Source organism: Beta vulgaris, chromosome 5 (assembly GCF_026745355.1).
Source record: "Beta vulgaris subsp. vulgaris cultivar EL10 chromosome 5, EL10.2, whole genome shotgun sequence".
NCBI lineage: Eukaryota > Viridiplantae > Streptophyta > Magnoliopsida > Caryophyllales > Amaranthaceae > Beta > Beta vulgaris.
This window is the reverse complement of record NC_079206.1, coordinates 2624644-2646949: the sequence shown is the minus strand read 5'-3', so window position 1 is coordinate 2646949 and position 22306 is coordinate 2624644. Positions and strand designations below refer to the sequence as shown.

The 22306-nt window shown below is 37.1% G+C and overlaps 3 protein-coding genes and 1 long non-coding RNA gene across 5 annotated transcripts; all 4 read left to right on the top strand.

The window, feature by feature from the left end:
• Positions 1 to 2331: 2331 nt before the first annotated feature.
• On the top strand, positions 2332 to 4176 carry LOC130591533 (uncharacterized). Its single transcript, XR_008969292.1, has 3 exons — positions 2332 to 2570; positions 3205 to 3261; positions 4044 to 4176. It is a non-coding gene; the product is annotated as an uncharacterized LOC130591533 (long non-coding RNA).
• Positions 4177 to 6108: 1932 nt separating this feature from the next.
• LOC104892186 (uncharacterized) lies at positions 6109 to 11695 on the top strand. 2 transcript variants are annotated; one of them, XM_010678029.4, is made up of 6 exons: positions 6109 to 6306; positions 6588 to 6674; positions 6787 to 9421; positions 9607 to 9667; positions 9767 to 9990; positions 11404 to 11695. In XM_010678029.4, the coding sequence occupies exons 2-6, from the start codon at positions 6665 to 6667 to the stop codon at positions 11483 to 11485; spliced, it is 3012 nt and encodes a 1003-aa protein (XP_010676331.1). In that variant the 5' UTR covers positions 6109 to 6306; positions 6588 to 6664; the 3' UTR covers positions 11486 to 11695. The 2 variants fall into 2 exon arrangements, with proteins under 2 accessions (XP_010676331.1, XP_010676330.1); XM_010678028.4 differs by having other exon boundaries at positions 6109 to 6674.
• A 1314-nt stretch (positions 11696 to 13009) lies between these two features.
• On the top strand, positions 13010 to 16749 carry LOC104892185 (protein trichome birefringence-like 23). The gene is made up of 3 exons (XM_010678026.4): positions 13010 to 13409; positions 14724 to 15001; positions 15167 to 16749. The coding sequence occupies exons 1-3, from the start codon at positions 13172 to 13174 to the stop codon at positions 15935 to 15937; spliced, it is 1287 nt and encodes a 428-aa protein (XP_010676328.1). The 5' UTR covers positions 13010 to 13171; the 3' UTR covers positions 15938 to 16749.
• Positions 16750 to 17562: 813 nt separating this feature from the next.
• LOC104892184 (high mobility group B protein 13) lies at positions 17563 to 21839 on the top strand. Its single transcript, XM_010678025.4, has 9 exons — positions 17563 to 18653; positions 19191 to 19319; positions 19413 to 19684; positions 19775 to 19880; positions 20567 to 20632; positions 20731 to 20901; positions 20985 to 21076; positions 21280 to 21364; positions 21464 to 21839. The coding sequence occupies exons 1-9, from the start codon at positions 18201 to 18203 to the stop codon at positions 21587 to 21589; spliced, it is 1500 nt and encodes a 499-aa protein (XP_010676327.1). The 5' UTR covers positions 17563 to 18200; the 3' UTR covers positions 21590 to 21839.
• The last annotated feature ends 467 nt before the right edge of the window (positions 21840 to 22306 follow it).

Sequence of the window (22306 nt, the reverse complement as noted above, 5' to 3'; positions counted from 1 at the left end):
GACAAACTTTGTGAGGAATTCTCTAGACTTCAGATAGAAGTTGTTCATGAAGGGGAGGTAGAAAGATTGCTGAGTGCCCTAACCATCGAACCTAACTTCCTAGAAGAGATAAGGGCGAGTCAACCTGGGGATGTGAAACTTGAGCGAGTCAAGGCAAAGCTTAAGGAGGGCAAAGCAGAGGGGTTTGCGATCCATGAGGATGGGAGCATACGATATAAGGGTAGGTGGTGCGTGCCACAAAAGTGTGAAGAGCTGAAACAAAAGATAATGAGCGAGGGTCATAACACGACGTATTCTGTCCACCCAGGGGGAGATAAGTTGTATAAGGACCTCAAGAAGATGTTTTGGTGGCCTGGTATGAAGAGAGCAGTAGCTGAGTTTGTTTCCAAATGCTTAACATGCCAGAAAGTCAAAAGTGAACACAAGAGACCTCAGGGAAAGATTCAACCCTTAGACATTCCGACGTGGAAATGGGACTCGATATCCATGGACTTCGTTGTCGCCTTACCTAGGAGTCGGGGAGGCAATAATACCATTTGGGTGATAGTGGATAGACTAACCAAGACAGCAAGGTTCATACCTATGAAAGATACGTGGAGTATGGAAGCCTTAGCCAAGGCTTATGTGAAAAATGTCATTCGATTGCATGGAGTACCCACAAGTATAGTATCAGATCGAGATCTCGATTCCTGTCGAATTTCTGGAAAAAGGTCCAGGAAGCATTTGGTAGTGAGCTATTAATGAGTACAGCCTTTCACCCAGCTACCGATGGTCAAACAGAACGAACTATTCAGACCTTAGAGGACATGTTGCGAGCATGTGCTTTAGAATACCAAGGGTCATGGGAAGACCATTTGGACCTCATAGAATTCTCATACAACAACAGCTACCATGCTAGTATTAAGATGGCACCATTTGAAGCGTTGTACGGGAGAAAGTGTCGTAGCCCTTTGTGTTGGAACGACATCAGTGAGACTGTAGTGTTAGGACCTGATATGATTCAAGAGACGATGGATCAAGTGCGAGTCATTCAAGAAAAGATTAAGACTGCACAGGACAGGCAAAAATCCTATGCGGACCAGAAGCGAAGGGACGAAAATTTCGAAGTTGGGGAAAAAGTGTTGCTTAAGGTGTCCCCAATGAAAGGAGTGATGCGATTCGGGAAAAAGGGGAAGCTAAGCCCTAAGTTCATAGACCCTATGAGATACTGGCGAGGGTAGGGAAAGTTGCTTATCGCCTGGATTTACCCAACGACTTAGAAAGGGTCCATAACGTGTTTCACGTGTCCCAACTCCGGAGATACGTACCTGATGCGTCACATGTCCTTGAACCTGAAAACGTAGAGATAGACGAAACTTTGTCCTATGAGGAGAAACCTGTCCAGATCCTAGACCGCAAAGTGCGAAGTACGAGGAATAAGGACGTCAGAATTGTCAAGGTGTTGTGGAGAAATCAAACTACCGAGGAAGCCACATGGGAAGCCGAAGATGCAATGCGTCTGAAGTACCCTGAGCTTTTCCAAGAGGTACGTGAGTTACGGGGACGTAACTTTTCTTTTAAGGGGGGAAGAATGCGATAGAATTTCGCGCTTTCACCCTAAAGTATATGTTAATTATGTTGATTATGTTAGTTATATGCTAGTTATGTGTGAAAATTGCTTATCTATTGTGTGAACGTTAGAAAACGCTTGTGAAATTTGGGACTTAGAAGTGCAAAAGATCGTCGTTAAGACGGGCAACCTCAAAGTTTCGGGACGAAACTTCTTTTAAGGGGGGAAGCCTGTAATACTCCGTATTTTTAATACTAATTTCGTACTAATTAAGAAAATATAAAAGAATTAATAAAAAAGGTATTTTAATTTATTTACAAGTTAATAGGAATAAATTATTAGTAATATGAATTTGTTAGGAATTTCCGGAATTTTAAAAGAGTAACCTAATCGACCTAGGGTTACTACCTTTTGGAAGGGAGTATAAAAAGGAAAAGAAGTGGAATTTCAGATAAAACCCTAAACCCTTTCTTCTCCCTCTCTCCTCAGCCGACATTCATCTCTCTCCTTCTCTCTTTTTCGAATTTTTTTCTCTCTCTCAGAATTTTCTCTCTCTCTCTCGATCTCTCTCGCGGGTTTCGCTCGCTACTCTTCTTCTTTGGCTTCGTGCAAAAGGGTCCGACGAAGGTACAAGGTTCGAGCGCGCAGGGTGCGCAGGCGTCGAGGGTCGAAAAGTTGCGAGATTCCGTCGAAGGGTCGAGTTGTGCGCGATTTCGTCGAAGGGGTCGAGGTGTGCGCGAGTGTCGAGAGTTCTGTCCGGGAGTCTTGGTGCGAAGGTGCTGTGGTTCGTGTGAGGCTCGCGAGTGTCGCGCGGTGTGGGCGACGTACGAGCAGCGACGAGAGTCTTGGTGAAGGGTTCGTGTGGTGCGAATTCTGTCGAGCACAAGGGTGCGAGTCCGCCGGAATTCTTGTGCGAAAAGTGGGTCGAGTGCTGCGACAAGGGTCGTGGTGTTGAGGGTTTCGTGCGCGTGAGTGGTGTGGTCTTCGGTCGCCGGAATTCTTTCGCCGGCGATTTCTAACGGTATAATTTTGTACTTAACTTAGTATGTCAGTTTATTAATTATTCTTATATTTACTGTTTCGTAGTTAAGAAAGGTTTGTAATTATTAATTAATAATTAGAGTTGTGTAATAATTTATTAGTTAAGTTATTGTTCTGTTTTAAGTGAAATTTCTGGTTAGGTTTGTAATTGGAATAAGTTGGAAGTAGGAAAATTGTGTATTATTATTAGTTACATTATTATCGTTTCATGAGTAACCTGTTTCATGAAATCTGACTTTGGACGTGTGACTCACCCTTTGGACATGGAATTTACCCTTTTGGACATGGAACTTACTTTTGGACATGGAACTTACCTTTTGGACATATGACTTACCTTTTGGACATATGACTTGACTTTTGGACATAAGACAGGCTGGACTTATGACATTTTGGATGGGTAAAACAGTGGACTAATGTTACTAACTAACTTAGTTACTCACTAACTCTGACTTCTAAAAGACGTTAAATTCACTAGATTAGAATTATAACGAAAGTTCTGGAATAAGGTTTTAACTATTGCGTAATTCGAATCGTTAGATCGTTATGGTCTTAGTACGTAGTAGTTGTTAGTGTTATCAAGGACGTAACACTAAAGCTTTGTTTTAACGATTTAGGTCCCAATTTCATAAGCGGCTCGTTCTATTAAGTCAGCGAAAATTCTCCGTTACAAGGTACGTACGCGTACCAGTTTACTTTCAAAGCTTAGTATCATGTTTAGGTTGCAGTTCATGTTATTGGAACCTAGTACCATGATAGGGAACATTTGATTGTGATTGTTTGGTTAGACGTTTATAACGTGAAATCAATATGATGCATTGAAATATGTTGCATTGAAATGCGAAGTTCTATCGTAGTGTAACATCAGCATTATTAATCTGATCTATAGAGTAACAAGAGTGTTACTAGGGATAAGATTGAGTTTGGTAATTAAGAGAGTATGTAAATGACTCCTTAAAGTTATAAAAGAATGATTGGTAATAAAAGAAGATTATGGCGATACTTGTAGTTGGACTCCCTACAAGTATAGAACAATGGGGGAGTGTAGGACTTGTCCTACACTCCTACGCAGGCCTACTGTGACGACAGTAGTGTCCTTATATTTTGATAACTCAAGTAGGCGGAAGGTTCCGTTCGATCTTGGGGGTATGCATACTAAGGTGATGGGTGTGAGACGGAACAAAACCGTATTTGCATTTCATCTAATAGACCAAGTTGTCTATTAAGGATTCAGTAGCCCGTATGATTCTAGTGAGATGACGGTGCCCGTTCGATGCCAAATAATGAAAGATTAAAGGATGTGAGATAACGTAGGTTCATATAACAGTGGTAATGTATGCATCATTTATGTTCATATAGTTTCAATGGTTCATTACGTACTCAGCATAGCTGACCCTGTGTGTTATTATGTGTTTGTTGTCCTGTGATGAACTATTGATACTTCAATGGGGAGCAGACTAGGTGAGCTGGTGCTGCTGCATGACATCAAGCATATGGGGGCTAGACTGTAGTTTGAAGTTAATTTTTGGTTTGATCATTAATGAATTTTATAGAACATTATTACATGGTTTGAGTTTGAATAAAGAGGGTCATCTATGATTCCCGAGTTGTAATTACATTTTCTATTCCGCTGCAATTTGGTTTTGAGACAATGAATTTGAGTTACCGTATTTCTAATTATGCCTTGCGTTCCATCGCGGCGGTAACACTCCCAAAGTCGATGCGACGTAGCATTAGACGTGTATGGATTTTGGGGGTGTTACAGAGGTGATCATGGGCCGGGGCGCGGCAAAAAAAAATTGCCTATTGGTCGGGCCGGGCCTAAATTCGGGTCGAATTTTTGTGTCCGAAACCCGCTATTTTGGGCCTAAAATAGCGGGCTTTTGCGGGCCGAAACGGGCCGGGCCAAAAAATAGATTAAAAAGTCGTTTTTGGCTTGCCCAAAGCCCGCCCAAAGCCAAAAAAATACGGACGGGTCGGACCCGGCCCGCGGGCCGAAAAATTCTACCCAAAACCCGGCCCAAAAACGGGCCGGGCCAAAATGATCACCTCTAGAATTGGAGCCCAAAATAAGGCGCAGCATCACTTCGCCAGCTAAGATGAAATTTTAATTTTTTTTTTCTCTCCTTCAGTCTCTTTAGTTTTATCTAGAATTTAGATTCACAAATTATGATCTTGTACTTGGATTATTTAATTTATCAATAGTGTTTCTTGGGTCTTTGAATTCTATAATTTACATGGTTAGTTCGAGTCTTGATACGATATTCAAGTTATACTTGTTTGCTAATAAAAATTACATTTTTATGTCTAATTTCTATCTGTTGAGTATATAGTGTAATTTTATGTTAATTACATAATTTGTCATAGTACAGATTACGTAATCCGAGTAGTAACTAGTTTAAATTGAAATTTGTCACATAATACCACTTTAAAGTAGAGTATAATTTGACCAAGTTAATTAATACATCTATGTGTTTTGATTGATTGGGTTGATAGTTCTTAATGCTAATAATCTGGATTTTTGCTACTTGCGAATTCTAGCGATGGTGATCAACATGGACCCAGCCGGCCCGAAAATGGACGGGTTGTGGGACACACTTTTTGGCATGTGGTTCGAGTAAAGAACCGAGTCGAGGACAACTTAAATATGAAAAAACAAGTTTAAATTTTGGCACGGTCCGAAGATATCCCGTTTGGCCCGGTCCAAATTTGCAAGTTATGACGCTGAAGTTTCAGCCCGTGTCTTTGACCTGAAATGAGCCTTTTTTTTTTGTGCTAACCTGATCCCGTTCCAACCCGACCCATGATCCACATAGCTCTAATTTTAACCCAAGTAGGGAAGTAGCAAACGCTAATGTTTTAACAAATATTGTTTGCATAGCCTAGAGTCCTAGACCCAATCTAGTACGACTTTTTCATATTTTAAAGCTCTTAGGCTATGTTCAGTTCAGCTTATTTTTGCTTATTTCAGATCTAATCAGATCAGATCAGATCAGATCAGAAAAAATAAGTTCAGATCAGATTATGCTTATATTTAAAAATCATTATATCTTTCATTACATATTAGTAAAAATTATAATAATTGAATATTAATAAAGTATTCATTGAGACGAATCAAACAAGACCCCACATGACTATTTTTTCTTATATATTGAGAATTATTTAAAAGATAAGATCTTGTAATCAGATCAGATCAGATCAGATCAGAAAAAATAAGTTCAGATCAGATCAGATAAGTTCAGATCAGAAAATTTCAGGTGAACTAAACATAGCCTTATTTGATCAACTCAAACTTCAACGCCAAATTAGTCAAACTTTTCTTGCGTAGCTACATGACGAACGCAGAATTCCTCTAAAACGACGTGGCAACTTGCCATTAACAAGGAAAAGTCATACATGACGCAATAACTTTTAAGACTCAGATTTTGCATACACTTTCGTCGTTTTATGTTTATTAACGCCTAAAACACCGCGTTTTATATAATAGTTGACCTTCTCGAAGTTCAGTTGACTAATTCTTCATTCCCTCCAAATTCTTCCTTTTCACTGAAGGGGTATGGGGGACCTTCTTCAACTCTCCCACCCTCCACCACCAAACTTCGTTTTTCTCTCTCCTAATTAATTCATTCGAATTAAAAAGGGGAAGAAAAACACTCCAAAAAAAAATTCCAAGAACTCAGATTTTTGTTTATCTTCCACAAAATTTGTTCTACTTTTTGGTAAGTTTTTTCCATAATTAAACCCTCCTTTTTTCACCTAGAAAAGATTGGAAATTTTGGGTTTAAGTTGAAGGTCAAAATACTGAAATTGGGAAATAACAACTGTTTATAATTTGATCATGCTGAAATCTTAATTATGAGATTTATGTGATTTCTTTGGGTTTTTTTGTTTTTGGGTGTTTTTTGTTGAGTGTTGATTGAATTTGTAGTTATTTTTTTCAATTGTGTTTATGAAATTAACTGGGGAAAATTCTGATAATTAATGTCGGAGATTCGATTAGTTCGTTGCCCAAAATGCGATAATTTGTTACCGGAACCTCCTGTTTTTACTGTCTATCAATGTGGTGGGTGCGGTGCTATGCTTCGAGGTAAATTTCATTTGTTTTCTTTCGGTTATTTGTAATGCACACAATGTGTTTGTTAAAATGCCTGACTTGTTTTTTTGGGTAATTTCTTCTGTTAATGTAATGAAATGAACAGCTGAGAAGAAGTCAACTGAAAGTGAGAAAGTGGTAAATTCTGATAAGGGGGCAGAGGGAGAGCAGGGATTTAAGGATAGTGGTAGGTTGAGGGAGGGGCAAAAGGGTACTTTCGATATGAGTGGTAGATCACCGGCGAGATCCTCATATGGGGATGGTGGTGATGGAAGTAAGTCAGAGATGGGAGAGAGTGATTTGAGTGAGTTTCGAGGGGGATTACAGAAATCCCCTTTGAGGGAGAGGTTTTTGAATGATCTTAGCTCTTCTCCGGCGAGGTCAAGAAATGCTAGCCCATCACCTTTGAGTGGGAGGGGTTCAGGTGATGTAGATTTTGATGGGGTAGGTATATCACCAGCCAGGTCGAGAAATGTTAGCAAGTCACCTATGAGGAATCGAGGGAGTAAATCACCAATGAGTGTGAGGACGCCTAATTATAGCAGGTCGCCTATGAGGGGGACGAATGGTGCCAGTAGATCACCTGCAAGGTCACTGAATGGTGACATTTCTTATACACGATTGAGAGGAGGTGTTGTCTCTGATTTGGATGAAAATGCTGAGGAAGAACAAGAGGGGATGGGTGTTAATTCTGATGGGCCAATAAGGAGACACAAGATGATTCCCAAAACTTCGTTTAACGAATGGCTTCCTGATGATAATCATTTCGGAGTGTCTAATGATGACAATTTTGGCAGAAGGAAAACAAACTGGAGAGACGTAGTTGGTGATGAAGCTGATCGAATCAGTGAGGTATCAGAATCTGTCTACGCCGATGAACAAGGGATGACTTCAGAAGGATCAGTTGATGGTCCCATTAAAGGAAGTGATTTCAGGAAGGGTAGAACAGACAGAAATTCAAGATTCGGGGGTGGCTTTGTCAGAGGAAATGGGAAACCAAGGGCTGCAGACCAACGGTTTGTTGAAAGTGAAGGGACTGGGATGTTTCACGACAACACAAGAAGAGTTTCTGAAAGAGAAAGGATTTCGGTTTCTTCAAGTGCTATTGATGGACCTTCAGCTTATCATCCAGATTCCATGTACATGTATGGTCACTCAAGGCATAGTTTTGAAGTTCCAAGAGGAACTGCTAATGCTCACTACTCGGAGCATGTTGAGTTTATGCAGAAGTATAAAGGATCTATGCAGCAATATCCTTCAAAACAACTGAGTAACTTGGATGATGAACCATTTTCCTCTCCTGGGTTTTATAGTGGTGGTGGTGTTCATTCTAAAGAGGATATGAGATTCAGGCGACACTCTATGCAACAATTTTCAACAAATAAGGATATGCCGAGGCCTCCATACTATAATCATGGACCTGATATGATTCATGAGCTGGAAGATATTCACAATCATCTCCCTTTGTATGATGATCCATTTGCTGGTCCCATGGACAGTGAGCAACACCTGAAGCAACCCCAAATGTTACCGCGTGCAAGGCGAGGCTATGGTCCAGGACAGTCCTTAGACCTTGATCGGGATCCTTTCAGATCGTATCATAACGGGATGCATCGTCGCCTTCCTGCTGATTGGCAAGGCGATGATCTATCAAGTTATGGTTATAGGATATCTCAAAATCTAGCAGCACATCCAACCAGTTATAGTATGGATCTGCAACAACGTGGTCCACAGACCTATGATCCTCGAATGCCCCCTACTGCTCCTCGAGTTCGACCAACCAACCTTGCTCCTCATGCTAGGAGGATTTTGGGAGCTAACCAGAACAAACGGCTTTGCCTCCCCATTGCTGGTGGTGCTCCCTTTGTAGTATGCCACAGTTGTTTTGAATTGCTCAAATTGCCTGCGAAGTTTGTGAACAAGCAGAAGAACGAGTATAAGTTGCAATGTGGGGCTTGCTCTTCCATTACCTCATTTGGTCTTCAGAATAAGTCTTTCAGTGTGCTTTCTTCACAAAACAAACCAGATCCTGTCAATGCTTGTAGTGGCTTTGGTAAAGTGTTGAACGAGTCAGGTCCTCGACATCATCGAGATAGCTTTGCTGCTACTAGTACGAATCTTGGATCATATGATTTTGATGCATCAGGGCATAGCTTCCAATCTATGGAATCCGAAGCCAATGCAGCATCAAGAAGGCAGAGATTGGTTTCAAATTTGGATGAAAATACTCGAGCTGTTTCTCCATCATCTCGTTCTTCTAAGGATGAGCGCATTCCGGAGAATGCAAGCATTCGAAGCAGCCGACCCAATTCTTCAGAGATATCGTCAAAGGTCCGTCCTCCTCCTGGTTCACCTTTGAGGGCCCATCTTGATTACTCTGGCCAATACCACAAAGCTGAAGCAGAAGTTGCAAGAAATTTTACCGAGGAAGAGAAGCCAGTACTTGAAAAAGATGCCTCTCAAGATAGCTCCGTGGTAAACACAGCAGTTGCCTCAGAGACTGAAGTTTACTCCCATGAGTTACCAACTAGTTTATCTGACTCCGGGGATGTTCCAAGAGATTACAAGGGAAACAACGAAAACAAATCCTCTAGACCTGCTTTCTGGAAATCCTTTGCATCAAGATCTGGTCATGCCTCCCCTGGAAAAAGTGAGGTATATGTTAATGGTCAGCAGGTACCACATCATGTTGTCAAAAAGGCAGAGAAGCTTGCTGGATCAATTCAACCAGGAAACTACTGGTAACTCTCAACAGTCAACACTACCTTCTAATTGCACCTGCTTATTCAAAATTGATATATGTATGCAGTTAAGGTGTTACTTTGACAAGTTAAAATTATTGTGGAAGATAGCAAAATGATCATAAATTTCTTACTCAGTTGTTTTTCAAACAACATTCCTCAAAATTTTCCTTTCTTCATTTCAGGTATGATCCCAAAGCTGGATTTTGGGGTGTAATGGGTGATCATTGCCTAGGAATAATTCCAGTGAGTTTGGCTCTTCATTCTACTTCTTTAGTTCCATAATTTATGTGCCCTTTTTTTCCTTAATATTTCAGTACATTAAGGAATGTTTTATGTCTGCAGCCATCTATTCAAGAGTTCAGTTTTCCCATGCCAGAGAGTTGTTCTAAAGGGGATACTGCTGTTTTTGTAAATGGTAGAGAGCTTCATAAAAAAGATCTTGAACTACTTGTTAGTCGAGGACTTCCAAATATGCGGGATAAGAGATATATTATTGACATGTCCGGGAAAGTTCTGGAAGAGCAGAGCAAAGACTTCATTGCTAACCTTGGAAAACTTGCCCCTACGTGAGTGCCTCTGAATCTTCTAATAGTTCATGAAATTATACTGTGTCTTACACTGCATCAGACTCTTTTTTTTCCTGGTTCTATGTTTCTTCCTGTTACCCGTTATTGAAGCAAATGGCATCTGTATGAAGGTATTGAAGTAAAATGCTTCTGCCTTCTTCACCAATTTACAAGTGGGTTCCGCCTGCTAATTCTTTAAGCAAGGAAACTGCCCTTTTTCTTTTAATGGAATTCCAGAATCAATGCTAGTCAGTTTCTGAGTCTTGGCCTTTCTGCTTCGTACATTGCTTGCAGCATGTGGTCACACTATGTCAGATCCACTAGCTGGGGCACACACTAAAGCCTTTATGTATATTTCCGGAATGTACATACTAGTTACTACATATTGTTCGATCTCAGGGGTAAATTAGTCCGTTCATGTCCTATATGGAACCTCCTGTAGGCTGTAACAGTATTGAATGGTGGTCTGATATGCTAGCTGTTGAAAGTGGTTTTGTTTAGTACCTCTATCAATTAAGAAAACCTGATGACAATTTCCCCCTTGAGATTCCACAGCACATTCACATCCTAGAGATGAATGGGTCATCCATTTTCACACAGCATTGAGTTAAATTTGACAATCTTCCGTCATCTTTTAAATAGGTTTTCTCGTCAGTGACATGATCAACCAGCCAAAATATACAAAAAAGCTTGTGAACTTTGTAATACTGGACTTTAGGGTGAGTATTGATGCAGTGCCCAGGGATTTACCGGAAAATAAGGCTCAAAACTGACTTCATTTTTGACTTAGATTTAGTTTTCCTATTTGTTGTATTGTTGGTCAATGCAATGGGTGCGCTTGAGCCTTCATATCTGAAACTTGATGCGTTTCAGAATTTCTGTAGAAGAGTTAGCTTTGAGTCTTTGTACCGCAATTTTAGCTGCAGTTAACCTGACAATAGTCTGAGTTCAGAAATGGTTGTGCACAGTTTCTACAGATTTGAGTATTTCTATAAATATATTCGCTAGTACATCTTCAAGGTCCTGTCTTGTACTGATGCCCTCTTGGACAGCTAAATTTCAGGGGATCTAGAGACACTCAATTCTTCCCGCTTTAATATGAAAGTTCTAATTAGTGAGGTAACTAGCTGGGCTAAAATGTCCTAAATTCCTTCTAATGAGAACTATAGCTAAACTTTGGACAAGGGCACGATCGATATAGCACCCTTGTTAGTTGCCTAATTGTTAGGCAAATTAGCTAAACTCATATTGGAGTACTAGTGAACTTCTAAAAATTTCATTACCTCACTGTCAAAAGTTGCTCTCTTTTTTTACCTTCTTTGAGTGGGTGATTGTTAGCTGCATTAATGGACTGCTAACTTTTTTTTTCTTTTTTTTTCACTCTGGCCTTTTTTCGGGATTTTTGACTATCAGAGTTGAGAAGAACAAGCGTGGATTTGGTATGCGCGTTCCAGGTTCAATAATTGAAGCTAAAAAAATCGTAACGAATGAATGATCAATATACATTAGTGTGACATTTAATATCTCATTGAAGTGCTACATTTTTTGTATAATATTGGGTGTAAATCATTGATTTTTTCATTATTTAGGTGAATTTGTTTGATTCATGATGTAATATCCATTCTTGTATACAAGTTGTAATCTCACTTTATTATTGTCAGATGGTTAACCGAACAGTCTGTAAATTGGTAAATTGTTTTCGTCAGACTTCTTCTTTGTAGTTGTCATTTGTCAGTCTATGTAAAAGATTTGGAGGATGACCTATAGGTACTTGGGAAAATTAATTCATTTATTACAAAACAATCACTTGAGATTTTTTTAACTCGTTCTCAAATCATTTTGATCTCTTCCCATTGAATATCTCTTGCAAAATAATCTGTTCATTCTTCCACAATGATTTTATATGGTTTGCAATGCGCCTTGATGATTGCTTATATAATTATCTTGCAAACTGACTTGATGAAAGTTTGCGTTATATGTTTATGAGGTTGGTATATTCTTTAACATCAAGATTTCAACTAAAAAAATAAGATATGTTTAGTGGATTTATGAGCAGAAAGTTTTTGTTCCTCTCGTTTTTGCAGCATTTATCTCCGGCCTATATTGTCATAGAATGATTGCACCTAGCTAAGAACGAGTGAACCAAAAGCTTAAAATATCAAACTATATAATACTGATTGCCTTAGTAAGCCCCTTTTACACTTCGAATGCCCTTTTACATTATTTGCACATCCCATTTTACACTTAGAATGCCGATCCATGTATAAATATGAATTAGTACGACATGCTTTAGAAGCAACAAGTGTGTTAAAAAGGAGTATGACTAGACACAAGCTTAAATGAGGTTCCATTTTTAAAATATCTGACAATAAAATGGTGTATCTTACTATTTTGTATTTTAGTCGTCCTCCCGCTTCTTTTTTCGATGTTGGATAAATTACATGTGATGTTTCTCCTATCACAATTGTTCCTCTAGACCAATTGTTCCTCTAGATCAAACCACAACCAAAGAAAAGAAAGCATGACTAGGGAAGCGTTGGTTACTTGGTAGGAAGCCGCTGAAAGTTGAGATTATTTCGTGTGAAGGAAGCCGCTGAAAATTGAGATTAATATGTGTGAATCAACAAATGAAACTTCTCTTAAAGAGATAAAGAAGTAGGCTAGTACTCCCTCCGTTTCACAATATAAGGCACGCACGATATTCAAGGTCGAACTTTGACCGTTAATCACTCTCCATTTATGTTGATAAAAAAATTTTAAAAAAATATTATTATAGTATTTTTCAAGACGAATCCAACGGTATAATATTTATAATTTTTATTTAACGTATTTGAGAGATATTTGTAGTCAAAGCAAATTTTTGTAAAACGCAAATGACTTATATTTTGAAACAGTGGGAGTAGTAGTTAGGAATATTGATATAATATCCTTAGTAGTAGTATAAAATAAATAATAACCCATTTGAAAGCAGTAAAATTTAACATAAAACATTCTTTATATGGAAAACAAATCCTTATACTTTATGTCAATGTTATCCTAATATCATGAGATTGTGTCGGCATCACACACAACTCACTAGTGTGAGTGTTGTTGACCACTCTAGTCTCCTACTAAATCTCACTCCATAGAGTAGCAAAAATTAGAAGTGGAAATCTGGGATTTTACGAAGTGGTACACCAAAATGTGGGCTCTTCATAAACACAAATCTTCACTACTTAAATTAGGGATTATGATTTTTGCTACAATTCTTACTCTTCGAGTTTTTCTCTATAATTCCACTAGATTTCCTCCTGATTCTTCCCTTCTTCGAAAAACTACTTCAATCCAACCTTCATCTCCTTTAGTTCTTCAACCATTTGCTTCTTCTACTGCTAATTTTCCAGCACCTGTAATTGATGATGAAGCTCGTAAAAAAAGAGGTATGAAATCGATCTAAAATGTGTTTTTTTAGTTTCATTGTTATTTTTTTATTATTGAAATGATAATTAATCGGAATGTAAGTTGAATATTGTAACGATCTGAAGGTTTGTTTAATTGTATGAGAAGTTTGTATTTTGGTAAATCGACAATGTTGATGAACATTGATTAGGGTTCATTTTTAGGATAAATTGAACATGAAAATTATAACCCAGTTGAGATTTATGCGGAAACTGGTGCTGTGGAGCAGAAGATCTTACTTTGATTTTGTCAATGATTATGGGCATTGCTTAGTTTTTCAATGTAGGGCTATGTTACTGTTAGATTGTGTGAAACTCCGTAATATTGGAGTGATTCTATTGATCAATATATATTGTGTTTAGGAATCAGAAAGATATAATGATAAAAACATACAAATTATATCCTAAATTTGTGAGAAAATATTATCCTAAATATATTCTCTATCGATTACCAATATATTCACTCTCTTTATTTTACCTTAAATGATGCCCATGTTAGATTTTCAACACTTTGAAATGGTGATGTATACTTGGACACTTCCCTTTTGGGCCAAAATTATGGAAGTTTGCATAGAATAGCTGAGTTGGACACTTAGAGTACATACCTGAGTCCAGGTTGTGGTGAAAATTTCTGATAGTCTTTACCAGCATTGAAGACTTGTAGTTTGTGTTTCAATGATGAGCCCTTGTTTAGGTTCTTTTGTTTGCATTGGATTAGTCGTGGATGTAGCGAGAGTATGTTTATTTGGATGCCAACTAGCTTAGTTGGATGGAGGATGTATATCATCAATCGACAAAATCTACCATCAATGATGATTCTGAATTTAGTCAGGGAATCAGGTGGACAGTTGCATGAAACTGGATTACTAAATTCCATTTTAATACACTGAGTTTGTTTGTTTTGAGGTAATCAATAAATGGGAATGGTCATGAATACTCATGATGTTTGCTTTCTTAAGTGTCCAAGTTAGCATGTTGCACCCATCAGTCATCTCTTATTTACTAACTGTGGATGCTAAATTGATGGTCTTTCCCCAATGCTCACGCAAACAAGAGTATGGATTTCATTAAGTTATCACAAGCGATTTTGTTTTCAGCGTTTGTTCACGAGGATTTTCAATTCCGTTATTTTTTGATGAAATTCTGGTCTGGATCAGTTCGTTAGTTCAGTCTTATTTTTTCCATTACTGTATAGCAATTATGCTAATCCATTCTACAAATTTAGGCCTAGTGGTCTCTAATCTTTCTTTGATTGGCTAAATTATTTATTGAAAGTTTTGTGTGATCTTAATGCAGAATATTGTGATCTTTTTGCTGGAGAATGGGTCCCAAATCCGGCTGGACCTGCATATATCAATGAAACTTGCCAGTTCATTGAAGAACATCAGAACTGCATGAAGAATGGGAGACCAGATTCAGAATATCTGTACTGGAGGTGGAGTCCAAAAAATTGTGAGTTACCTCAATTTAACGCAATGAGATTCCTTGAGATGATGGAGAACAAAACATGGGCATTTATTGGTGATTCTATCACTCGAAATCATGTTCAGTCCTTGGTTTGTATGCTCTCGAAGGTAGAATGACGTGTGCTATTTGTGTGTTATTAATTAATATTTCTATTGATTAATTCTTCTCATGGGAACCTAATATTTCTTTGGCATGCTATATTATGTGTAAACCTAACATTGCCTGTTTTGACGTACCTGTTGACATATAAGGCTATGCAATATGTTCTTCAGGTGGAAGAAGCGGAGCTGTTTTATCATGACGAAGGATACAAGTCTAAAGGATGGCGCTTCTCGTCTTACAACTTGACCGTATACGTTATATGGTCTCCCTTCCTCACAGAAGCCACTGTTTTTGAAGATATCAATGGTGTCTCAACTCAGGATATTGAACTGCACCTTGACAGGCTTGATAAGAAGTGGGCTGATGTATACAATAACATGGACTTCATGATCTTCTCGTCTGGAAAGTGGTTTGTCAAGAACGCAATATATTATGAGAACGAAACAATTTTGGGATGCCATCGCTGTCAGAAAAATCTCACTGACCTCAATATAGAGTTTGCGTACCGCAAAACTTTAAAGTTGGTGCTGAACTTTATTGTTAATTCCGACCATAAAGGGTTAATCTTTTTCAGGACATCTACCCCGGATCACTTTGAATACGGGGAATGGTCTACTGGAGGGAAGTGCAATAGAACAATCCCGTTTAAAGAAGGTGAGATCGAGGTAAAGTACATGCAAAAGATGCTGCGACAAATTGAGATTGAGGAATTCGAGAGTGCAGTAGCAAGTGCATCCGAAAATAGTGCGCGCCTGAAACTCCTTGATTTCACGCAGCTTTCCTTGTTAAGGCCTGATGGGCACCCTGGTCCATATAGACAATTTTACCCCTTTGCAAACGATGAAAATGCTCAAGTCCAGTATGATTGTTTGCATTGGTGCTTGCCTGGGCCAATAGACGCTTGGAATGATGTTATTATGGATTTAATTGTGAATGGATGATTTTTTCTTGAAGAGAATGCCAGAAAACATGGAACAGTGTGAATACTGGATGAGCATCATTTAGGAGTAAATAGGGGAAAGTACCCTTTGATGGGCTACACAAAAGAGGTTTGAATTCACAATCTTTTTGGGTTTTCCAAGGTGTTATTCTTATTTTTGTGAATCTTTTGGCTGGTCTGTTGTATTTAATTAAAATGCCATGGCATAGTTGGGAACTATTTGAAAAGCTCATTGCGGCTGTTATTGATAGTGGTGAATCACATTTCTAATTGAATGGCTTGCGTCAGTGTCAGCTGCTTCACTAAACCCTCTGCAAATTGCGATCCGAAAATGATTAATTTGTACATGGAATACTGGTTGCATTTCCGCACCCATTCTCATACTAGGAATTAGGAAATACTGGTTTGTTTTGTGTTCCACTAATATTTAGTTGCAATAACGTAGCACTGAAAAGTCCCATACTTGCTGTAATTGTTATATTTATACATGCAAGAGGACATGCAGGAGTTTGGGGCTTTTTTAGTGAAGCAACTGTGTGTTAGAGATTTCAGATCAGGGCGAATTGCGTTATTTTATGTGTGTGAATGTGTGTACTCCTGTAAGAGTCTGTAGATGATACTTAGAGACGATGAAGATTGTCTTTTTAGTGCCTGTGATATGCTTGTAGTCTCTGCAGGATTACAGAACTTGACACACCATATTTCTTCTGCTGTAGTGTCTGTTTCTTTTGGTGCAGTGCTGTAGTGTCTGTTTTAATTGTGTGTAATCTTTTTTCTTAATTTTGACAAGGTACTACTTTTCTTCTTGTTGTACTGGGAACACTGTATTTTCTTGTGACTGGTGATGAGTTGATGACACGAGTTGACATTATCGTTCGGGGTAAAATCATAATTTGCATGCATAAGTTGCTATATACTTCCTCCGTTTAGAGATAGTTGCACTATTTGCATAGTGTTTACTATTTATATTTTACACTTTGATTATCTTTGGTGATTTATATTTTAGGAAAAACATAGTCATATGCGATCTTGTTAGATTCGTCTTAATATATATTTTTTAATATTAATTTTTTATAATTTTTACTCATTGATAATTGAAGATATTAATGTTTGAAACCATGCATCGGTAAGCATGAAAAATGAAACGGTGCAACTATTTTTAAACGGAGGAAGTATATATGAAAACTTTAGCTTTTGCTCATAAATTAACAATTAGAGGATTAGAGAACCTTTTAGATCACTGCATTATTTAATGTCAAGTCATGGTGTAGATTTACACTTTGTTTAAATAGGAGAAATAGATGGAAAGAAAAGGAATGGAAAGGGATGAAAACAAGTTCCCTTATTTCCATCTTCCACCTCCTTTTTTTTCCTCCTATGTCCCTCTCCATTCGTTTCTCATATTTCTCAATCCAAATAACTGGTTAACGAACCTACAATTTTTTAGCGAATCTAATCATTTTAAGAGAAATATAATCACATATTTTGTCTGTTTTTTTATTACTTGCTGCACTAAAAGAGTGAAACATGACCCATGTGCTTATATAATAAAAATATAACTTTATTAAGAATTTGCAAAAAAGAAAAATATTGCAAATACTACCAAATATATGATTTTTTTTTAATTGGTTAATATTGCTGTGTAACAAAGGTTCCCAACAATGTGTAAATTTGGTTAGAGCATCTCCAATGGCAAGCTAATTGCGTTTAGGTTTTCACCCATTTGCATTTCTATCTAATTATTACCCCCAAGGGTTAGCTACATCTTTCGATTTTGGGTTCTACTTACCATTAATGAGACCCACTTTCTCAACAATCTTGAGTTTGCTTTTCGCAAATTTCCCCTCAAGCAAATTGCTAAAGCTGGACTTTTAAAAATCGCAAGCAAGTAACTAGCTACAAATACAAACCATCGGAGATAAACAGTTTAGACAGGAGGTCAAAGATGAGCATTATTAATACACATTACAAATTTGCAATGGAGTGAAAGAACAAAAAATTAATTTCTGTTTCTTGGAAATCAACCCATATTGGAAACAAATTAGGCTAGCTTTTTATAGAAACAAAAATCAGCTCTTATTCTCACCAACGGTCCACAGTCCTCTAATGAATTTGAATTTGAAAATTATATGACCGTTACTTTACCTCCTACTCCCCCTTTAAAAACCCATACATAATTTCATTTCACATTCCAATTCAAATTTACCTTCAATCCCCTCAAAACTCAGTAAAAAACTTCAATTAATTTTCCTCTAACCTCTCCCATGGCTACTACTGCAACCTCCAATCTCCCCATGAACAACGATCCGATACCGGCGAAGAAGGGAAGAAGTAGAAAGGTACTCAAGGACAAAAACCCATCAACAAATGAAGCAAATATTCTAGCTGGGAAATCATCTGAGCCATTGGAATTATCGGGTTCGGTACCGGAATCTGATCCAGGGAAAGAGAACCATGAGGGTCTCTCTCAACCTCGGTCAGCAAAGAAGAAATCAAAATCAAAGTCGAAGAACACGAAAGTTGAAGAGGCGAATAATTTTGAAAAGGATTTGCAAGATATGCAAGAAATGTTGGAGAAATTGAAGATTGAGAAAGAGAAAACTGAGGAAATGTTGAAGGAGAAAGATGAGATATTGAAGAAAAGAGATGAAGAGCAACAAAAGCTTCAATTGGAGCTCAAAAAGTTGCAGAAAATGAAGGAGTTTAAGCCTACTATGGTGTGTTTCTTTTTACCCTTTTCTAAGTTCTTTTTATTCCCAAATTTAATACTCAGGAATTTATAGTTTTCTGGGTTTTTTTTTTTAGTTTAATGTTCAATGTTCCTTATTGAATGAAAGAAGAGTCAAATTTTCAGTGTTGTATTGTTCGAAAATTGCTCAATTCATTGTATTATCTTTGATTTTGCAAGAAATCTGTTCAATTTAGGTGTTTGAGTTTTGTGGGTAGTATTGATTTTCTTTGGTTTTGCAAGAAATCTGTTCAATTTAGGTGTTTGAGTTTTGTGGGTAGTATTGTTTTTCTTTAGTTTTGCAAGAAATCTGTTCAATTTAGGTGTTTGAGTTTTGTGGGTAGCATTGATTTTCTTTGGTTTTGCAAGAAATCTGTTCAATTTCGGTGTTCGAGTTTTGTGGGTAGTATTAATTTTCTTTGGTTTTGCAAGAATCTGTTCAATTTATGTGTTTTGAGTTTTTTTGGGTAGTATTGATTTTGTAGTCTAAAATTGGGTTTTTCTGATTTTGATTTTATGTGATCAGACTTTGCCCATAATTCAATCATTGAAAGACAAAGATTTAGAGAAGAAAGACAAGAAAAAGAAGGAATGTCCAGAAAGAAAAAGGCCAGCTTCAGTATATGCATTGTGGTGCAAAGATCAATGGAGTGAGGTAAAAAGAACTTAATTGAGTAATTTTCTCATTTTTGGACCTAATACATATAAGTTTATACTAGATTAATAAGGGTTTTGTGTTATGTTGCAGATAAAAAAAGAGAACCCAGATGCTGATTTCAAGGAAATCTCAAACTTAATGGGTGCAAAATGGAAGAGCATTACTTCAGAAGAGAAGAAGCCATATGAGGAGAAATACCAAGCTGATAAAGAAGCTTATTTGCAGATTATCAGCAAAGAAAAGCGCGAAATCGAAGCAATGAAGTTGTTGGAGGAAGAGCACAAGCAGAAGACTGCAATGGAGCTACTTAATCAGTATATTGAATTTAAGCAAGAAGCAGATAAAGAGACCAAAAAAACCAAGTACTGATTTTTTGCAGTATAATGTTGCTTCAACTTAATTCAATGAGTTTAAGTTAGCTAATACTTCCTGCTTAATTTTTTTTTTCACAGGAAAGAGAAGGATCCATCAAAGCCAAAACAGCCAATGAGTGCTTTCTTCTTGTACTCGCAGGAGAGGCGAGCCAATTTGCTTGGAGAAGGAAATAATCTGCTTGAGGTAATTAATCAACTATGGTTCATTATAGTTTTACCTAATTCTTTAATTCTCCCGCGAATTGCAAATTGAGAAAAGCAAACTATGGTCGTTTTGGTTCATTTTTGGCCCATTTTGGATGAATTGGCGAATTCAAAAGGCGAATTAGATAACACTGGTCCAAAATGCTCTCATGATATTAGTATATGGTACTTAAATGTCTTAATATCTATTATTATTAGTAATTGGAGCATATAGCTAATAGATTATGTGATTGGTTGATTATATACTATAAACATTTCTGTTTCAATATGATTTGAACATTTTATGTTTCAATAACGCGTTCATTCTTTTCAACTTATCTTTGCTTATTAGGTAACACTGTTTCAATATGTTCTCATGATATTAGTATATGGTACTTAAATGTCTAAATATCTAATATTATTATTAATTGGAACATATAGCTAATAGATTATGTGATTGGTTGATTATATACTATTAAACATTTTATGTTTCGATATGATTGAACATTTTATGTTTCAATATGATTGAACATTTTATGTTTCAATAACGCGTTCATTCTTTTCAACTTATCTTTGCTTATTAGGTAATATATGAACTTATTAACACCTTATTTTTGCTTATATGGGTTATAAATTGGCAATTTCCAAGGAAGATCTAATTTGGCATAGTATTGCATTATGTGGTAGGCTTCAAAGATCATAGGTGAAGAGTGGAAAAAGATGACAGAAGAGCAAAAAAGACCTTATGAAGAGGTTAGTTTCTGTTCTGAAACATCACAAATCAGCTAATTATGTCCCTCTTTTTTTCTGTCTGTTGTAGTATTTAACTTTTGACAATTTTTTTTTCTCAGATTGCAAAGGAAAACAAGGAAAAATACCAACAGGAAATGGAGCTGTACAAACAAAAGAAAGAAGAAGAAAATGCTAACTTGAAAAGAGAAGAAGATGAAATAATGAAAATTCAGAAAGCTGAGGCATTTCAGCTTCTTAAGAAGAAAGAGAAGACTGATAACATTATAAAGGTGGTTAAATTTATTGACACATTCTATAAATATTGAATTTTGTGGGTTTGAATATGGTTATAAAGTTTGGTTAATATGTGCAGAAAACCAAAGAGATGAAGAAGAAAACAAAGGAAGAGAAAGTTGTGGATCCAAACAAGCCGAAACGGCCTCTATCATCTTTCTTTCTATTCAGGTATAACAAATTAAGTTCTCCGTGTGTTCTATTCAACTGATTTTGTCTTATTTAAACTCGTCTTAACTGTTTTTATCGAAAATAAGTCGAATTAAGTTTAACTAAACACTACTTTAATCTGCAATGTAGCTTGAATGATATAAAATTAGCTTTAAGATTTTGAAGTATTGTGATATAAAAGTGGTTTATGAATGAACTTGCAGCATGGAAGAAAGGAAAAACTTGGTCAAAGAACGGCCTGAAACCAACAACTCCACCATCACTGCACTTATTTCTTTGAAATGGAAGGTAAATTCTTACTTATTTGACTCTTTCATCTTATATATTGTTGGTGTTAAACTGTTAAATATGCATATTAAAGTGTTGTACATTTGTTTTGATCCACAGGAATTAAATGAAGAGGAGAAGAAAATTTGGACTGCTAAGGCAGCAGAAAACATGGAAGCATACAAGAAATTGATGGAAGAATATAACAAACAATCCGAAGCCGAAACCGGAGCTAAGCAAGGCTAAATCACATTCATAAATCATCCAAATCTGCATTGATGTTCAAGTTGCTCGGTTGAACATCTTGAATGGAATTTTTAGAACTTAGTTTCTCTAATTAGTACCTTTTCTTAAGCCTCTAAGTAACTTTTTCTTCAACTCATGGCTTATTGTTTAGGGAAATTCTACATGGTGGCCTCCTACTTTGGGTTTTTCTACTTGGTGGCAGGCAAAAAAAATTTTTATACCAAGTGACCTCCTACTTTGGTTAATTATACTTAGTGGCCTTAATTCACTTAAAACCTAATTAATCCATCACTTAAAGTAAATTTACTAACCTAACCCCTTAGTTAATTACCCTAATTAATTCAAAACTCCCCATTCCTCTTCTCTTTAAAAAAAATGAATCAAATCAAATCATCACTAACAAAGAGAACTTGGACCGATTATCTTAGTGTCGCAAAGTTATGGATGAATTCCAATCAAATTGAAATATTCCAGATCATGTCTATATAATGTTGTGTACATATGCATGTAGGAATCACTCTCAAACTCTTAAAGCGATTTGCGTTCTAGCTCTCGAACCCATTTACGCTCTTATCTACGTAATTTCTATGATAACTATCTTATGGCACTGCACAGTGTTGTTCTTCCATGTCGGATCTCTAAGCTTTCTTTGTCTTGGAAGCACCAGTTGGAGGCCATATGAGACAATTCTCCTCTTTCTATTCTCCTGTTATTAAT

Excerpts from the sequence above, each read along its gene's own strand:
- LOC104892184 (XM_010678025.4), top strand. The coding sequence starts at position 18,201 with ATGGCTACTACTGCAACCTCCAATCTCCCCATGAACAACGATCCGATA. Across the intron at positions 20,633-20,730 it reads AAAAAAGACCTTATGAAGAG|ATTGCAAAGGAAAACAAGGA; the intron begins GTTAGTTTCTGT and ends TTTTTTTCTCAG. Across the intron at positions 21,077-21,279 it reads TCATCTTTCTTTCTATTCAG|CATGGAAGAAAGGAAAAACT; the intron begins GTATAACAAATT and ends ATGAACTTGCAG.
- LOC104892186 (XM_010678028.4), top strand. The coding sequence starts at position 6,569 with ATGTCGGAGATTCGATTAGTTCGTTGCCCAAAATGCGATAATTTGTTA. Across the intron at positions 6,675-6,786 it reads GTGCGGTGCTATGCTTCGAG|CTGAGAAGAAGTCAACTGAA; the intron begins GTAAATTTCATT and ends TGAAATGAACAG. Across the intron at positions 9,668-9,766 it reads ATTGCCTAGGAATAATTCCA|CCATCTATTCAAGAGTTCAG; the intron begins GTGAGTTTGGCT and ends TTATGTCTGCAG.
- LOC104892185 (XM_010678026.4), top strand. The coding sequence starts at position 13,172 with ATGTGGGCTCTTCATAAACACAAATCTTCACTACTTAAATTAGGGATT. Across the intron at positions 13,410-14,723 it reads TGAAGCTCGTAAAAAAAGAG|AATATTGTGATCTTTTTGCT; the intron begins GTATGAAATCGA and ends ATCTTAATGCAG. Across the intron at positions 15,002-15,166 it reads TGGTTTGTATGCTCTCGAAG|GTGGAAGAAGCGGAGCTGTT; the intron begins GTAGAATGACGT and ends TATGTTCTTCAG.